Source organism: Tamandua tetradactyla, chromosome 8, assembly GCF_023851605.1.
Source record: "Tamandua tetradactyla isolate mTamTet1 chromosome 8, mTamTet1.pri, whole genome shotgun sequence".
Lineage (NCBI taxonomy): Eukaryota > Metazoa > Chordata > Mammalia > Pilosa > Myrmecophagidae > Tamandua > Tamandua tetradactyla.
The window spans coordinates 71,952,430-71,971,435 of NC_135334.1; the positions used below are offsets into that span (position 1 = coordinate 71,952,430).

At 39.4% G+C, this 19,006-nt stretch overlaps 1 protein-coding gene and 1 pseudogene across 5 annotated transcripts in view; one reads left to right on the forward strand and one right to left on the reverse strand.

Annotated features, from left to right (window-relative positions):
• The window catches only part of PAAF1 (proteasomal ATPase associated factor 1), a 159,173-nt gene that overhangs the window by 60,143 nt on the left and 80,024 nt on the right, over positions 1-19,006 (reverse strand). For all 5 annotated transcript variants that reach the window (XM_077113619.1, XM_077113617.1, XM_077113616.1 and 2 more), the window contains 2 exons: positions 10,355-10,446; positions 6,075-6,190 (listed from right to left, as the gene is read on the reverse strand). In XM_077113619.1, the coding sequence (XP_076969734.1) occupies positions 6,075-6,190; positions 10,355-10,446 (208 nt within the window). The remainder of the gene's footprint in view (positions 1-6,074; positions 6,191-10,354; positions 10,447-19,006) is intronic.
• On the forward strand, positions 12,425-13,167 carry LOC143643907 (small ribosomal subunit protein uS5 pseudogene; annotated as a pseudogene).

Below are 19,006 nucleotides of genomic sequence, written 5' to 3' on the forward strand. Positions count from 1 at the left end.
TCTTTTATTTTTTTGTTAATTAAAAAAAATTAACTAACACAACATTTAGAAATCATAACATTCTACATATGCAATCAGTAATTCTTAATATCATCACATAGATGTGTGATCATCATTTCTTAGTACATTTGCATCGATTTAGGAAAAGAACTAACAAAACAACAGAAAAAGATATAGAATGATAATATAGAAAAAAAATAAAAATAATAATAAAAATAAAAAATAAAAAAATATATAAAAAAAGGAAAAAAACAAAAAACACAAACAAAAAAACTATAGCTCAAATGCAGCTTCATTCAGTGCTTTAACATAATTACATTACAATTAGATAGTATTGTGCTGTCCATTTTTGAGTTTCTGTATCTAGTTCTGTTGCACAGTCTGTAACCCTTCAGCTCCAATTACCCATTGTCTTACCCTGTTTCTAACTCCTGATGGTCTCTGTTACCAATGACATATTCCAAGTTTATTCTCTAATGTCGGTTCACATCAGTGGGACCATACAGTATTTGTCCTTTAGTTTTTGGCTAGTCTCACTCAGCATAATGTTCTCTAGGTCCATCCATGTTATCACATGCTTCATAAGTTTATTCTGTCTTAAGGCTGCATAATATTCCATCGTATGTATATACCACAGTTTGTTTAGCCACTCGTCTGTTGATGGACATTTTGGCTGTTTCCATCTTTTTGCAATTGTAAATAATGCTGCTATAAACATTGGTGTGCAAATGTCTGTTTGTGTCTTTGCCCTTAAGTCCTTTGAGTAGATACCTAGCAATGATATTGCTCGGTCGTATGGCAATTCTATATTCAGTTTTTTGAGGAACCGCTGGATGCGGAGAAAGAGGCACACTTATCCACTGTTGGTGAGAATGTCAAATGGTGCAACCACTGTGGAAGGCAGTTTGGCGGTTCAACAACACACTCCTAAACAACCAGTGGGTCAAGGAAGAAATTACAAGAGAAATCAGTAAATATCTCAAGGCAAATGAAAATGAAAACACAACATATCAAAACTTATGGGATGCAGCAAAGGCAGTGCTAAGAGGGAAATTTATTGCCCTATATGACTATACCAAAAAAGAAGGGCAAAAATTCAGGAATTAACTGTCCACCTGGAAGAACTGGAGAAAGAACAGCAAACTAACCCCAAAGCAAGCAAAAGGAAAGAAATAACAAAGATTAGAGCAGAAATAAATGAAATTGAGAACATGAAAACAATAGAGAAAATCAATAAAACCAGAAGTTGGTTCTATGAGAAAATCAATAAGATAGATAGGCCCTTAGCAAGACTGACAAAAAGAAGAAGAGAGAGGATGCAAATAAATAAGATCAGAAATGGAAGAGGAGACATAACCACTGACCCCACAGAAATAAAGGAGGTAATAACAAGATAGTATGAATGACTTTATGCCAATAAATAAAGCAATGTAGATGAAATGGACAACTTCCTAGAAAGGCATGAACAACCAACTTTGACTCAAGAAGAAATAGGTGACCTCAACAAACCAATCACAAGTAAAGAAATTGAATCAGTTATTCAAAAGCTTCCCAAAAAGAACAGTCCAGGACAAGATGGCTTCACATGTGAATTCTACCAAACATTCCAGAAAGAATTAGTACTAATCGGGCTCAAACTCTTCAAAAAAATTGAAGTGGAGGGAAAGCTACCTAATTCATTCTATGAAGCCAATATCACCCTCATACCAAAACCAGGCAAAGATATTACAAAAAAAGAAAACTACAGGCCAATCTCTCTAATGAATACAGATGCAAAAATCCTCAACAAAATTCTAGCAAATCGAATCCAGCACCACATTAAAAGAATTATACATCATGACCAAGTAGGATTCATCCCAGGTATGCAAGGATGGTTCAACATAAGAAAATCAATTAATGTAATACCCCATATCAACAAATCAAAGCAGAAAAATCACATGGTCATCTCAATTGATGCAGAGAAGGCATTTGACAAAATTCAACATCCTTTCCTGTTGAAAACACTTCAAAGGATAGGAATACAAGGGAATTTCCTTAAAATGATAAAGGGAATATATGAAAAACTCACAGCTAATATCATCCTCAATGGGGAAAAACTGAAAACTTTCCCCCTAAGAACAGGAACAAGACAAGGATGTCCACTATCACCCACTGTCATTCAACATTGTGTTGGAAGTTCTAGCCAGAGCAATTAGACAAGAAAAAGAAATACAAGGCATCAAAATTGGAAAGGAAGAAGTAAAACTATCACTGTTTGCACATGATATGATACTATATGTCAAAAACCCAGAAAAATCCACAGCAAAACTACTAGAGCTAATAAACAAATACAGCAAAGTGGCAGGTTACAAGATCAACATTAAAAAATCTGTAGTGTTTCTATACACTAGTAATGAACAATCTGAGGGGGAAATCAAGAAAAGAATTCCATTTACAATTGCAACTAAAAGAATAAAATACCTAGGAATAAGTTTAACTAAAGAGACAAAAGACCTATACAAAGAAAACTGCAAGAAACTGTTAAAAGAAATCACAGAAGACCTAAATACCATGTTCATGGACTGGAAGACTAAATATAGTTAAGACGTCAATTCTACCTAAATTGATTTACAGATTCAACACAATACCAATCAAAATCCCAACTTACTTTTCCGAAATAGAAAAACCAATAAGCAAATTTATCTGGAAGGGCAGGGTGCCCCGAATTGCTAAAAGTATCTTGAGGAAAAAAAACGAAGCTGGAGGTCTCACGCTGCCTGACTTTAAGGCATATTATGAAGCCAGTGGTCAAAACAGTATGGTACTGGCATAAAGATAGATATATTGACCAATGGAATTGAATAGAGTGTTCAGATATAGACCCTCTCATCTATGGACATTTGATCTTTGATAAGGCAGTCAAGCCAACTCACCTGGGACAGAACAGTCTCTTCAATAAATGGTGCCTAGAGAACTGGATATCCATATGCAAAAGAATGAAAGAGGACCCATATCTCACACCCTATACAAAAGTTAACTCAAAATGGATCAAAGATCTAAACATCAGGTCTAAGACCATAAAACAGTTAGAGGAAAATGTAGGGAAATATCTTATAAATCTTATAATTGGAGGTGGTTTTATAGACCTTACACCTAAAGCAAGAGCACTGAAGAAATAAATAAATAAATGGGAACTCCTCAAAATTAAACACTTTTGTGCATCAAAGAACTTCATCAAGAAAGTAAAAAGACAGCCTACACAATGGGAGACAATATTTGGAAATGACATATCAGATAAAGGTCTCGTATCCGGAATTTATAAAGAGATTGTTCAAATCAACAACAAAAAGACAGCCAATCCAATTACAAAATGGGAAACAGACTTGAACAGACACTTCTCAGAAGAGGAAATACAAATGGCCAAAAGGCACATGAAGAGATGCTCAACGTCCCTGGCCATTAGAGAAATGCAAATCAAAACCACAATGAGATATCATCTCACACTCACCAGAATGGCCATTATCAACAAAACAGAAAATGACAAGTGCTGGAGGGGATGTGGAGAAACAGGCACACTTATTCACTGTTGGTGGGAATGTCAAATGGTACAACCACTGTGGAAGGCAGTTTGGCGGTTCCTCAAAAAGCTGAATATAGAATTGCCATATGACCTAGCAAATCCATTGCTAGGTATCTACTCAGAGGACATAAGGGCAAAGACACAAACAGACATTTGCACACCAATGTTTACAGCAGCATTATTTACAATTGCAAGGAGATGGAAACAGCCAAAATGTCCATCAACAGATGAGTGGCTAAACAAACTGTGGTATATACATACGATGGAATATTATGCAGCTTTAAGACAGAATAAAGTTATGAAGTATGTAACAACATGGATGGACCTAGAGAACATTATGCTGAGTGAGACTAGCCAAAAACTAAAGGACAAATACTGTATGGTCTCATTGATATGAACTGACATTAGTGAATAAACTTGGAATATTTTGCTCGTAACAGAGACCATCAGGAGATAGAAATAGGGTAAGATATTGGGTAATTGGAGCTGAAGGGATACAGACTGTGCAACAGGACTGGATACAAAAACTCAGAAATGGACAGCACAATACTACCTAACTGTAATATAATTATGTTAAAACACTGAATGAAGCTGCATGTGAGAATGATAGAGGGAGGAAGGCTGGGGACATAAATGAAATCAGAAAGAAAGATAGATGTTAAATATCGAGATGGTATAATCTAGGAATGCCTAGAGTGTATAATAATAGTGAAATGTACAAGGTACAATTTTAAAAATGTTTTTGCATAAGGAAGAACAAAGGAATGTCATTATTGCAGGGTACTGAAAATAGATGGTAATTAATATTTTAAAATGGCACCGTCTGTGTGAGACTAAAGCAAAAAATGTTTATTAGTTACAAAATTTATATTTTGACTAGTGCATTTCCTAATATAACTTATGTCGATAGTTTGATTGAACACCATAAGTACTTGCAATCTCAGGTAGGACATGAGATTTTGCTGGTTTGTCCAGAGAGATGCCCCGATGAATCCCGGAGTGATTCGATCAGTGAGTGGAAAAGTATTTGCAAAGACCCCTTTGGGGAATGGTGAGAACGGGGGAAAACTCAACTTCCCCAAGTTGAATTCTTGATATTCTCACAAGCAGTGTGGACAACCAAAGCTATAGGCTGAGCCCCCAGTCTTGGGTTTGTTCATAAGAAACTTCACCCCGCAAAGGATAGGTCAAGTCTACTTAAAATTTAGGCCTAAGATTCACCCCCAAGAGAGCCTCTTTTGTTGTTCAGATGTGGCCCCTCTCTCCAGCCAACACAACAGCAGTCTCACCACCCTACCCCTCTCTACGTGGGACATGACTCCCAGGGGTGTGGACCTTCCTGGCAATGTGGGACAGAGACCTTGGAATGAACGGAGACTCAGCATCAAGGGATTGAGAAAAACCCTAGAATGAGCTAAGACTCAGCATCCAGGGATTGAGAAAACCTTCTCGACCAAAAGGGGGAAGAGTGAAATGAGACAAAGTGTCAGTGGCTGAGAGTTTCCAAACAGAGTCGAGAGGTTATCCTGGAGGTTATTCTTATGCATCAAGTAGATATCATCTTGTTATTCAAGATGTAATGGAGAGGCTGGAGGGAACTGCCTGAAAATGTAGAGCTGTGTTCCAGTAGCCATGTTTCTTGAGGATGATTGAATAATGATACAGCTGTCACAATGTGACTGTGTGATTGTGAAAACCTTGTGTATGATGCTCCTTTTATCTACCTTGTCAACAAAGGAGTAGAACATATGGAATAAAAATAAATAACAGGGGGAACAAATGCTAAAATAAATTTAGTTTAAATGCTAGTGATCAATGAAAGCAAGGGGTAAGGGGTATGGTAGGTATAGTCTTTTTTTTTTTCCCTTTCCTGTGTTCATTTTATTTCTTTTTCTATTGTCTTTTTATTTCTTTTTCTGAATTAATGCAAATGTTCTAAGAAATGATGAATATGCAACTAAGTGATGATATTGTGAATTACTGATTATGTATGTTCTTTTATTTTGTTTCTTTAGTTTTTTAATTAATAAATAAATGAAAAAAATTGCCAGGAAAATACTGAAAAAGAGAAACTATAACAGAATAGTAGCCATACCAGATATTAAAGCATACTCTGCTCTGATCATAGGATGAATGCACAATTTTGTGATGATACTGTGAGCCAGTGATTGTATACTTTTGAGTTTGTGTAGTATGTGAGTGTATCTCAATAAAAATGCATTTAAAAAAAAAATTCCTATGTTTAACCCTGTTAGACCCCTGATCATATAGCATCACAAGTATCTTTTGTCTTTTTATCTACTGTAGGAGAATCATGAAAGTAGGAATCAAATGACTTTTTAATATGATTCACGGAATAATGATATCAGATAATTCACAACAGAAAGCCTTTATAAATAGAAAAATATACCCTTGATTTATTAGTTATCTGTATGCTAAGCTAAATCAGTGCTAAAGTCAATGAAAAATTCCACTCTGAAAAAGCCTTGCATCATGTAAATAATCAGTGACTCACCTGGGACTTCTCACATCCAGTTGATAAATGTTTCCATCCTGTGTCCCAGCCAATAGTAAGAAGCCAGAGAGAAAAGTACAGCAGTTGAAGGCATCTGAGCCAATAAAGAGGAACACCTGGGAACAAGTATCAGACAAAAAAACTGTTTTAAGGATTAATTTGTTTCCAGGAATAAACAGACACAAAGAAAAGGAAAATTTTACTGTTGTTAGAGATATTTTCTTTCTACCCCATTTAAACACTCTCAGGCAGTAAATTAAGCAAGCACTCATCGACAACTAAGGAAGAAGCATTCCCAGGATTTCAGGAACCTGGGGTTGGCTGAGGACTTGAACAATTATATAACACCATACACCAAGGTAGCAATTTTTAAACTATTACCCCTGAACACCACTGACACAGAAGATCCTACCACAAAAATCCTCATTTCCCTCTTTATTACAACTCTTTCTCCACCCTGCTGATTTGAAAAACACTTGTAAATTACTCATTTGGGTTTTATTTAATGTCACTTCAGAAAATATTTTGGAAGAGGTCAAAGTGGCAGTTTAAAGAAAAATATGATTAGATTTTTATTTATTCCTTACTGTGCTGGTTTGAAAGGAAGTATGCCCCCTAAGAAAAGCCATGTTGTGATATAAATCCCATTTCTAAAAGGTAGAATAATCTTTATTCAATACTGTATATTTGAAACTGTAATGAGATCATCTCCCTGGTTGATGAGATTTAGTTAAGAACGGTTGTTAAACTGGATTAGGGGATGACATGTCTCCACCCATCTGAGTGGGTCTTGATTAGTTTCTGAAGTCCTATAAAAGAGGAAACATTTTGGAGAATGAGAGATTCGGAGAGAGCAGAGAATGCTGCAGCACCACAAAGCAGAGAGTCCACCAGCCAGCGACCTTTGGAGATGAAGAAGGGAAATGCCTCCCGGGGAGCTTCATGAAACCAGAAGCCAGGAGAGTAAGCTAGCAGATGATGCCGTGTCTGCCATGTGTCCTTCCAGCCGAGAGAGAAGCCCTGACTGCGTTCGCCATGTGCCTTTCTCACTTGAAAGAGAAACCCTGAACTTCATCGGCCTTCTTGAACCAAGGTATCTTTCCCTAGATGCCTTTGATTGGACTTTTCTATAGACTTGTTTTAATTCTCGGCCTTAGAACTGTAAACTAGCAACTCATTAAATTCCCCTTGTTAAAAGCCATTCTGTTTCTGGTATATTGCATTCCAGCAGCTAGCAAACTAGAACAGATTTTGGTACCGGAGAGTGGGGTGCTACTGCTGCAGTTTGCAAATACCAAACATGTTGGAACGGCTTTTTAATTGGATAAGGGGAAGATTCTGGAAGAGTTGTGAGAAGCTTGATAGAGAAGGCCTAGAATGCTTTGGAGAGACTGTTGGGAGAAATGTGGACTCTAAAGATACCTCTGATGAGGACTTAGACAGAAATAAGGCACGTGTTATTAGAGACTGGAAGGTAGGCGACCCTTGTTTTAAAATGGCAGATAATCTGGCAAAATTGACTAGTGGCTTTGGCTGGAAGGCAGATTTTAAAAGCCATGAACTTGGATATTTAGCAGAAGAGATTTCCAAATTAAGTGTCGAAAGTGCAGCCTGGTTTCTCCTCACAGCTTATAGTGAAATGCGACAGGAAAGAGATAAGCTGAAAACTGAACTCTTGAGTAAAAAGAAACCAGAAGTTGAGGTCCTGGAAAATTCTGGGCCTACAGAAAGGGAGACTACAGAGTATAGTGTGGATTTAACCAAATGTGGAACCAACCAGCCATTTCAGAGAAAGTCAGGATCGGACATGGAGTTATCCAGGAAAGATTTGTGGAAACTCCTTATGTCTGATGGGCATGATCCAAGGCTACTGCATAGAAAGCCAATGAGAGCGCTGTGGGACCTGTATAAACAGAGCCGCTGCCAGTCTGGACTGAGGGGTTCAGAGAAGGGACACATTGGAGGAAAAATAACTTCAGAGGCAAAACCGTGGAGGCTGAGGTCTGAAGTCAAGAAGCCTCAGGCCAGGAGAGTGGACCCACCCAAGCCCGTGGAGAGGGTGAGTTTGCCCCAAAGGCAGAGAATGGGCCTTCCACCTCGTTGCAGTGGAAGAGTCATGCCGCCTCAGGCCTTGGAGAAGGTGAAGCACATTCCTTGGGGTTTGGGGGGAGCCTGGCTGCCACCACATGGAGGGGTTGAGCGTGTGCCCCGGAGATGGCAGAGAGCCCGGGTGTCGCCCCAATGCTTGGAGAGGGTGGAGCCGAGAGAAAGGTGGTCTCCCCAATATCCCCCAAGGTTGCATTCAGAGAGAGGCAGGCGTAGGCATTTGGATAGGGTGGGACTGCCGCTTTCTAAAGCCCTGAGGATAAATGACTGTCAGACTTTGAAATCTAATGGACTTTGCCCTGCAGGTTTTCGAAACTGTATGGGTCCGGTGACCCCTGTGTTCCTTCCTCCCTATGGAAATAAGTATATGTATCCTATGAATGTTCCTCCTTTGTATGTTGGCAGCAAATAACTTGTTATGAGTTTTAAAAGGTCCAGAGCAAATGGAGAAAATTTTGCCTTAGGATAGACCATGCCTGTAACTGACTTGATGAGATTTTATACTGTCTCTAATTTTTTACTTCATTGTATTGCTACTGATAGGTTTAAGGATTTCTGATATTTTTATGAAATTAATGTATTTTGTATATGGGAAAAACATGTCTTTTTTAGGGGCCAGAGGGTGGAATGTGCTGGTTTGAAAGGAAGTATGCCCCCTAAGAAAAGCCATGTTGTGATATAAATCCCATTTCTAAAAGGTAGAATAATCTTTATTCAATACTGTATATTTGAAACTGTAATGAGATCATCTCCCTGGTTGATGAGATTTAGTTAAGAACGGTTGTTAAACTGGATTAGGGGATGACATGTCTCCACCCATCTGAGTGGGTCTTGATTAGTTTCTGAAGTCCTATAAAAGAGGAAACATTTTGGAGAATGAGAGATTCGGAGAGAGCAGAGAATGCTGCAGCACCACAAAGCAGAGAGTCCACCAGCCAGCGACCTTTGGAGATGAAGAAGGGAAATGCCTCCCGGGGAGCTTCATGAAACCAGAAGCCAGGAGAGTAAGCTAGCAGATGATGCCGTGTCTGCCATGTGTCCTTCCAGCCGAGAGAGAAGCCCTGACTGCGTTCGCCATGTGCCTTTCTCACTTGAAAGAGAAACCCTGAACTTCATCGGCCTTCTTGAACCAAGGTATCTTTCCCTAGATGCCTTTGATTGGACTTTTCTATAGACTTGTTTTAATTCTCGGCCTTAGAACTGTAAACTAGCAACTCATTAAATTCCCCTTGTTAAAAGCCATTCTGTTTCTGGTATATTGCATTCCAGCAGCTAGCAAACTAGAACACTTACTGTTAGAACAAACTGATCATTTCTCCCTCAAATATTCTAAAAAGAAAATTAAAAAATGAAACAAAACAAAATCCCTGATTTCTCTTTGGAAGTTAAGAGCCAGCATGGAAATTCAGAGTGCAAAGGCATTTTTATCAAAAAAGAGTTTACTCCTTGAATAAACACGGAAAGTGGAAACATCACCAGCACAACGGAGAAATGAGAAGAAATGAAAATACAAAGCCTGTGGCCAAGTCAAATCGCTAAAGTTGTCTGGATGATGCTGACAAGAGCTAGAAGGAAACTTCATAAATCTAATCTTAGGAAACAGAGTTTAATTAAGAGAATAGTCTGACTGGGAAAACCTCAGAGATAAGGGAGAAAACGTCAATTCTTCTATAAAAGACATTCTGGTCATTAATTGCTTGAGACCCATGAGTGCATGAGTCCTTTACTTAAAATTTCTTGCACATTAACTTAGAAGGGTCCATAAAGGGCAAATATATACCCTCATCATATTCCATATAGTACACTAAGGTCCAGAGAGGGAAAGTGAACTTAACAAAGGTCACAAAGAAGTAGAGCATTTAATTCACATCACATAACCCTACCAGGTTAAGTCTTACTCCTTATGTCCAGATTAGTGATGAAGAAGCTGAGGCTCAGAGAGGTTAAGTAACTTGCCCTGTGTCATCAGCCATGAAGTAGAAGAGCTGGGATTTAAATGCAGCTCTTATTCCAAATCCCATGCTCTTAATCACTATACCATACTGCCTCTCACCCACACAGCCTTCTCAAAAGGTGAAAACAGGGAGCAAGAAGAAATGTTTCTAAAACAGCTTTCAAAGAATCAAAATGATCCAGGTTGCTCAGAATTCAATGGTCTTATAGGAACCACTTGCCAGCTGCCTGCTCTGTAGTCCTGAGCACTGAAGCTTCTTATCTTCCCGGGCCAATAGCAGCATTTTTGCTTCTGTTCCAACTTCCCGTTCACCTGCATGACAGGTAAGCTAGATTAATAATGGTCTAGGCTGATCAGCTGGCAGTACCACAAAGCACAGATACTGATGGCTGTTCATTGATCATACTCTAAGTTAGTGATTCACATATTAATCAAAAAAATTTATTCTTTCTCTATCTTAAGTTGGTAGTATCTATACAACTGTAAACATTTGTTAAAACTCATCAAACTGTATATACTAAGAAAGGTTGATTTTACTATATGTAAATTATTTCTCAATAAACAAGCTTAAAATATTATTATTACATCCTTTATAATGTTTAACATTATAGTGGCAGGAGTATAATGCTGAAAAAATAAATGGTCTGGTGGAAATGAAATTTGTTCATTCATTAAACAAACATTTATTGAGGGTCTATTATATCAGACACTATTCTTTTTGTTGTTGTTCCCCCTATTTTTATTTATTTTTAACCCATATGTTTTACTTGTCTATAAATAAGGTAGATAAAAGAAGCATTAGACACAAGTTTTTACAATCACACAGTCACGTTGTGAAAACTGTATCATTATACAATCATCTTCAAGAAATATGGCTACTGGAACAGAGCTCTACATTTTCAGGCAGTTCCCTCCAGCCTCTCCATTACACCTTAACTAAAAAGGTGATATCTATATAATGTGTAAGAATAACCTCCAGGATAACCTCTAGACTGTTTGGAATCTCTCAGCCATTGACACTTTATTTTGTCTCATTTTGTTCTTCCCTTTTGGTCAAGAAAGTTTTCTCAATCCCTTGATGCTGAGCCCCAGTTCATTCTCGGATTTCTGTCCCACGTTGCCAGAAGATCCACACCCCTGGGAGTCATGACCCACGTAGAGAGGGGGAGGGCAGTGAATTTGCTTATCATGTTGGCTGAGAGAGAGAGGGCACATCTGAGCGACAAAAGAGATTCTCTGGGGGTGACTCTTAGGTCTAATTTTAAGTATGCTTAGCCTATCCTTTGCAGGGTTAAGTTTCATATGAATAAATCCCAAGATTGGGGGCTCAGCCTATTGCTTTGGTTGTCCCCACTGCTTGTGAGAATATTAGGAATTCTCCACTTGGGGAAGTTGAATTTCCCCCCTTTCTCACCATTTCCCAAAGGGGACTTTGCAAATACTTTCTAATTCACTGTTCAAATCACTTTGGGATTTATTGGGGCATCACTCTGGACAGACCTACAAAATCTCATGCCCTACTCAAGGTTCCATGTACTTACAGTGTTCAATTAAGCTGTCCACATAAGTTATATTAGGAAATGCACTAGTCAAAACACAAATTTTGTACCAAATATTTTTTGCTTTAGTCTCACACATAAGTTAAAGTTTTAAAATATTAATTATATCTATTTTCAACATCCTGCAATACTGACATTCCTTTGTTCTTCCTTATGCAAAACATTTTAAATTTGCACATTTAGTCACTATCATTATACACTAGGCATTCCTAGATTATACCCATCTCAGTCTTTATCATCTATCTTTTGTTCTGATTTCATTTGTGCCCCCAGGCCTCCTCCCTCTATCATTCTCACATTCAGCTTCATTCAGTGTTCTAACATTATTGTATTAGAGTTAGGTAGTATTGTGCTATTCCTTTCTGATTTTTTACAATCAGTCCTATTGCACAATCTGTATCCCTTTAGCTCCAATTACTCAAAATCTACCCTATTTCTATCTCCTGATGGTCTCTGCTCCCAAATGAAATTCTCCAAGTTCATTCACTAACGTCAGACACTATTCTAAGCACTGTGGAAACAGTGATGAACAAACAGACAAGATCCTTACTCTCAAGGATTTCAATGGAAAGAGACCATACGAATGAGTAGAATACTTTCAGACAACGATGAGTTCCACAAAGGAAATAAAATAAGAAATTACGATTAAAAGTGACTAAACAGTCTTCTTTCAGAAAACACCAAATAGCTGATCACAGCAGACCTTGAATCAGGAGGCTCTGGCGGCTTCCATGGAGGCATCAGCAGCAGGATCCAGGGCTAAGGTTACAGCCCTGGGAGGAGCTAGGGCTGAAGCTGTGGAGCAGCTCCCTGTCATCAAACTGTTCAAGGACATGAAGATCAAGTCCCTGCAGAAGATCTATCTCTTTTCTCTGCTCATCAAGGAGTCTGAGATCATTGAATTTTTCCTTAAGAATGAGGTCTTGAAAATTATACCTGTGTAAGAGTAGACCCATGCTGGCCAGTGGACCAGATTCAACAGTCCCTGTTGCCATCAGAGACTACAATGGCCACCTCGGTCTGGGTAAACAAAGTCATAGCCCTCACATCCACAGGGCCATCATCCTGGCCAAGTTCTCCATCACCCCTATGCAAAGGGATACTGAGGGAACAAGACAGGCAGTCCCTTGCAAGAAATGGGTCACTATGGCTCTATGTTGGTATGCTTCATCCCAACCCCCCAGGGGCCCTGGCATTGTCTTAGTTCCTGTACCCAAGTAGCTGGTGCTGATGGCTCATACTAATGATTGCTACACCTCAGCCAGAGGATGCACAGTCACCCTGGGCAACTAACTTTGCCAAGGCCATCTTTGATGACATCTCCAAGACCTACAGCTATCTCATCCCTGACCTCTGGAAAGAGAATATATTCACCAAGTTTCCCTATCAGGAATTCACCGACCATTGTGTGAACACCCACACCAGAGTATTCATGCAGAGGCACCAAGCAGGGATTTTAATAAAAGAAAAATAAAGTGAATTAATACAGCCTGAAAAAATACATAGTGACTAAGCAGTGGAAGGTTGGGTAGGGGAGGGCAACTCTAACTTAAAAAAAAACTCTGTGGAAGTTATTTTTCAACTGAGACCTGAAAGACAAACAGAAGCCAGGTATGTGAAGAGTTGTGGGAAGCACAATCTAGGCTAAGGGAAGAGCAACACAAAGGTCAGGCAGCTGGAAGAAAGTCTGCTGTGTTAAAAGAACAAAGAGAAGGTCCATCACTGGGGTACAGTCTGGCACAGGGTGGTATGATATGAAGCTAGAGAGGAATGCAAGGGTCAGTATGTAAGGGTTTGTTGTGAGCCATGGTAAGGGGTTAGAACTTAAAATGTGTACAAAAAGGAAGACCACTAGAAGGTTTTTTTTTTTCTACTTTTTAATTTTTTTTAAATACCAAAAAATACCAAACGCAAACATTTGTAATTTTTGATCATTCCGTTCTACATATATAATCAGTAATTCACAATATCATCACATAGTTGTATATTCATCATCATGATCATTTCTTGGAACATTTGCATCTATTCAGAAAAAGAAACAAAAAGGAAACAGAAAAAAATTCATACATACCATAACCCCCACCCCTCCCCCTCACCAATCACCGGCATTTCATTCTAAATTTATTGAACATTTTTCCCCCATTATTCATCTTTATTCCATATGTTTTACTCATCTGTTGATAAGGTAGATAAAAGGTGCATCAGACACAAGGTTTTCACAATCATACAGTCACAGTGTGAAAGCTATATCATTAGACAAACATCTTCAAGAAACATGGCTACTGGAATACAGCTCTTCTTTTTCAAGCAGTTCCCTCCAGCCTCTCCACTATATCTTGACTAACAAGGTGATATCTATTTAATGCGTAAGAATAACCTCCAGGATAACCTTTTGACTCTGGAATCTCTCAGCCATTGACACTTTATTTTGTCTCATTTCACTCTTCCCCGTTTTGGTCGAGAAGGTTTTCTCAATCCCCTGATGTGGAGTCTCAGCTCATTCTAGGGACTTTCTCAATCCCTTGATGTGAGTCTCAGCTCATTCTAGGATTTCTGTCCCACGTTGTCAGGAAGGTCCACACCCTTGGGAGTCATGTCCCATGTAGATGGGGGAAGGTGGTGAGTTTGCTTGCTGTGTTGGCTGGAGAGAGAGGCCACATCTGAACAACAAAAGAGGTTCTCTTGGGGGTGACTCTTAGGCCTAATTTTAAGTAGGCTTGACCATTCTTTGAGGGGTTAAGTTTCATATGAACAAACCCCAAGACTGGGGGCTCAGTCTATAGCTCTGATCGTCTGCACTGCTTGTGAGAATATCAAGAACTGATATTCTTGGGGAAGTTGAATTTCTGCCTGTTCTCACCATTTCCTGAAGGGGACTTTGCAAATACTTTTTTATTCACTATTCAAATCACTCTGGGATTTATCAGAGCATCACTCTGGTCAAACCAACAAAACTAGAAGGTTTTTAAGCAGAAAAGTGACTTGACTTGATTTATTTTTTTAAATGACCACCCTTGTTGTTCTAAGAATGAATTATAGGAGAATAGTACAGGGAAGATGTCATGGTTAGGGACAGGTGTCAACTTGGCCAAGTTGTGGTACCTGTTCATCTGATTGGGCAAGCGCTGGCCTGTCTGTTGCAATGAGGACATTTCATAGGATTAGGTCATGATCACATCAGCTACATCCACAGCTGATTCCATTTGTAATCAGCCAAGGGGGAGTGTCTTCTGCAATTAGTGATGCTAAATCCAATCATGGGAAGCCTTTTAAGGAGGACTCAGAGGAGACAGGTTCCATTCCTGCTTTGGCTGGTGAGCCTCTCCTGTGGAGTTCATCCAGGCCATCCATCGGAGTCATCGGCTTCGCAGCTTGCCCTGTGGATTTTGGACTCTGTGTTCCTACGGTCACGTGAGACACTTTCATAAATTTTATATTTGCAAGTGTTCCCTGTTGATTCTGTTTCTCTAGAGAACCCTAAATAATACATCTTGGTACCAGGAGTGGGGTGCTGCTGCTGTGGTTTGCAAATACCAAACATGTTGGAAAGGCTTTTTAAATGGATAAGGGGAAGATTCTGGAAGAGTTGTGGAAAGCTTGATAGAGAAGGCCTAGACTGCTTTGGAGAGACTGTTGGTAGGAATGTGGACTCTAAAGATACCCCTGCTGAGGCCTTAGACAGAAATGAGACATGTGCTATTGAAAACTGGAAGGAAAGTGAGCCTTGTTTTAAAATGGCAGATAATTTGGCAAAATTGAGTAGTGGCTTTGGCTGGAAGGCGGATTTTAAAAGCCATGAATTTGGATATTTAGCATAGGAGATCTCCAAATTAAATGTGGAAAGTGCAGCCTGGTTTCTCCTTGCAGCTTATAGTGAAATGCGACAGAAAAGAGATAAGCTGAAAACTGAACTCTTGGGTACAGAGAAACCAGAAATTGAAATTCTGGAAAACTCTGGGCCTACAGAAAGGGAGACTACAGAGTATAGTGTGGATTTAACCAAATGTGGAACCAGCCAGCCATTTCAGAGAAAGTCAGGATCGGACATGGAGTTATCCAGGAAAGATTTGTGGAAACTCCTTATGTCTAATGGGCATGATCCAAGGCTACTGCATAGAAAGCCAATGAGAGTGCTGTGGGACCTGTATAAACAGAGCCGCTGCCAGTCTGGACTGAGGGGTTCAGAGAAGGGACACATTGGAGGAAAAATAACTTCCGAGGCAAAACCATGGAAGCTGAGGTCTAAAGTCAAGAAGCCCCGGGCCAGGAGAGTGGACCCACCCAAGCACGTGGAGAGGGTGAGTTTGCCCCAAAGGCAGAGAATGGGCCTTCCACCTCGTTGCAGTGGAAGAGTCATGCCGCCTCAGGTCTTGGAGAGAGTGAAGCATGTTCCTTGGGGTTTGGGGAGAGCCTGGCTGCCACCACATGGAGGGGTTGAGCGTGTGCCCCGGAGATGGCAGAGAGCCTGGGTGTGGCCCCGATGCTTGGAGAGTGTGGAGCCGAGAAAAAGGTGGTCTCCCCAATATCCCCCAAGGTTGCATTCAGAGAGAGGCAGGCGTAGGCATTTGGAAAGGGTGGGACTGCCACTTTCTAAAGCCCTGAGGATAAATGACTCTCAGACTTTGAAATCTAATGAACATTGCCCTGCAGGTTTTCGAAACTGTATGGGTCCGGTGACCCCTGTGTTCCTTCCTCCCTATGGGAATGTGTATATGTATCCTATGAATGTTCCTTCTTTGTATGTTGGCAGCAAATAACTTGTTATGAGTTTTCAAAGGTCCAGAGCAAATGGAGAGAATTTTGCCTTAGGACAGATCATGCCTGTAACTGACTTGATGAGATTGTATACAGTCTCTAATTTTGTACTTCATTGTATTGCTACTGAAAGGTTTAAGGTTTCTGATATTGTTATGCAATTAATGTATTTGTATATGGGGAAAACCATGTCTTTTTTAGGGGCCAGAGGGTGGAATGTGCTGGTTTGAGGGGAGGTATGCCCCCTAAGAAAAGCCATGTTTTGATATAAATCCCATTTCTTAAAGGTAGAATACTCCCTATTCAATACTGTATATTTGAAACTGTAATGAGATCATCTCCCTAGGTGATGTGATTTAGTCAAGAATGGTTGTTTAACTGGATTAGGGGATGACATGTCTCCACCCATTTGAGTGGGTCTTGATTGGTTTATTGGAGTCCTATAAAAGAGGAAACATTTTGGAGATTCAGAGAGAGCAACACTACAAAGCAGAGAGTCCTCCAGCCAGCGACCTTTGGAGATAAAGAAGGAAGACACCTCCCGGGGAGCTTCATGAAATAGGAAGCCAGGAGAGAAAGCTAGCAGATGACGTCGTGTTCGCCATGTGCCCTTCCAGCTGAGAGAGAAGCCCTGACTGTGTTCGCCATGTGCCTTCTCACTTGAGAGAGAAACCCTGAACTTCATCGGCCTTCTTGAACCAAGGTATCTTTCCCTAGATGCCTTTGATTGGACATGTCTTTAGGCTTGTTTTAATTGGGACATTTTCTCGGCCTTAGAACTGTAAACTAGCAACTCATTAAATTCCCGTTTTTAAAAGCCATTTCGTTTCTGGTATATTGCATTCCAGCAGCTAGCAAACTAGAACAGAAGAGATGATGAAAGATTGGACCAGGATGTGGGCAGTGGAAGGGGGAAGTGAAAAAATTAGAAATACTTTAGAGGTAAAGATGACAGGTCTTGCTAATGTGGAGCATGAGGAAAAGCGGAGAATCATGACTACATCTCAGGCCTGGGCTTGAGCAAAGATGATACTATTTACTCATGGGAAAAACAGACCTGGCATGGGGATAAATCAAACACTACATATTAGTCAAGATAAAATTGAGGTGTATTTAGACATCCAAGTAGTGTCTGAACTCAGGTGAGAGGTCTAGGCTTTAGAAAGAATTTTGGGAATCACAAGCTTATATACAAAATTAAAAGCCTCAGAACTGATGAGATCATCTAGGGAGAAATCGTAGTTGAGCTGAGGGCCAGAACTGAATAGGGGAGCTCTCCAACATTTAAATGTTAAGTAGAGAAGACTTATAAAACAAGACTAAGAAGAAAAAAAGAGATTAATAAAAGCAGTCAGAGTCATCTATTTCCCAATAGATGGGAAATAAGTCAGAGGGATTTGAAGAAAACCAGTATAGTGTGGTATCACAGAAAGCAAAAAGAAAAGTTTTTTTTAATCTTTTTAAATTGTATAATATAAGATATATACAAAGAAAAGAAAGAAAAAAGCAAGTTTTCAAAGCACTCTTCAGAAAGCAGTTATAGGACAGATCCCATAGTTTTTTATGGGCTACTACACCATCATCTCAGATTTTTCCTTCTAGCTGCTCAAGAACATTGGAGGCTAGAAGGAATATATATATTTTTTAATCATAACTTTCTTTCTCTTTTTGTGAAAAATAACAAACATACAAAAAAGAAATAAATTTCAAAGCACACCGCAACAATTGGTTGTAGAACAGATTTCAGAGTTTGATATGGGTTACAATTTCACAATTTTAAGTTTTTACTTCTAGCTGCTCTAAGATACTGGAGACTAAACAAAATATCAATTTAATGATTCAGCAATCATATTTGTTTGTTAAACCCTACCTTCTCTGTATTATAACTCCTACCATCACCTTTAATCTTTTCCCCACACTTTAGGAGTGTTTGGACTATGGCCATTCTAACTTTTTCCTGTTGGAAGGGGCTGTCAATAATAAGGGGTAGGAAGATGGAACTAGCTGATGTCTGGAGAGGATGGTCCCTCTAGGTTGCAGGATTTATCTGGTCCAGGGACCCATCTGGAAGTATTAGGTTTCTGGAAAGCTACCCTAGTATGTGGACCTTTGTAGAATCTTATGTAATACCCTAAGTGTTCTTTAGTATTGGCTGGAATGGTTTTGGTTGGGGTTTGGCAAGTTATGATAGACAGCAATGTCTAACTGAAGTTTGTGTAAGCGTGACCGCCAAAGTAGCTGCTTGACTCTATTTGAACTCTCTCAGCCACTGATACCTTACTTGTTACACGAGAAAGAAAAATGTTTTGAGGAGAGGGGTTTACTATGATGAATATTACTGAGAGTTCAGGAAAACAAGTACAGAGAAGTAACACCAACTAGGCAACATGGAATTTATTGGTGACCTTGACAAGAGCCATTTCAGTCAATTGGTAGCATAAACCATCCTTCAATGAGTTGAACAATAGATGGGAAATAAGAAAGTAAAGAAAAACCAGAATATTTTCATTTAAATTACTTTAAATCAACTGATTTTTTTTTTTTTTTTTTTTTTTAAA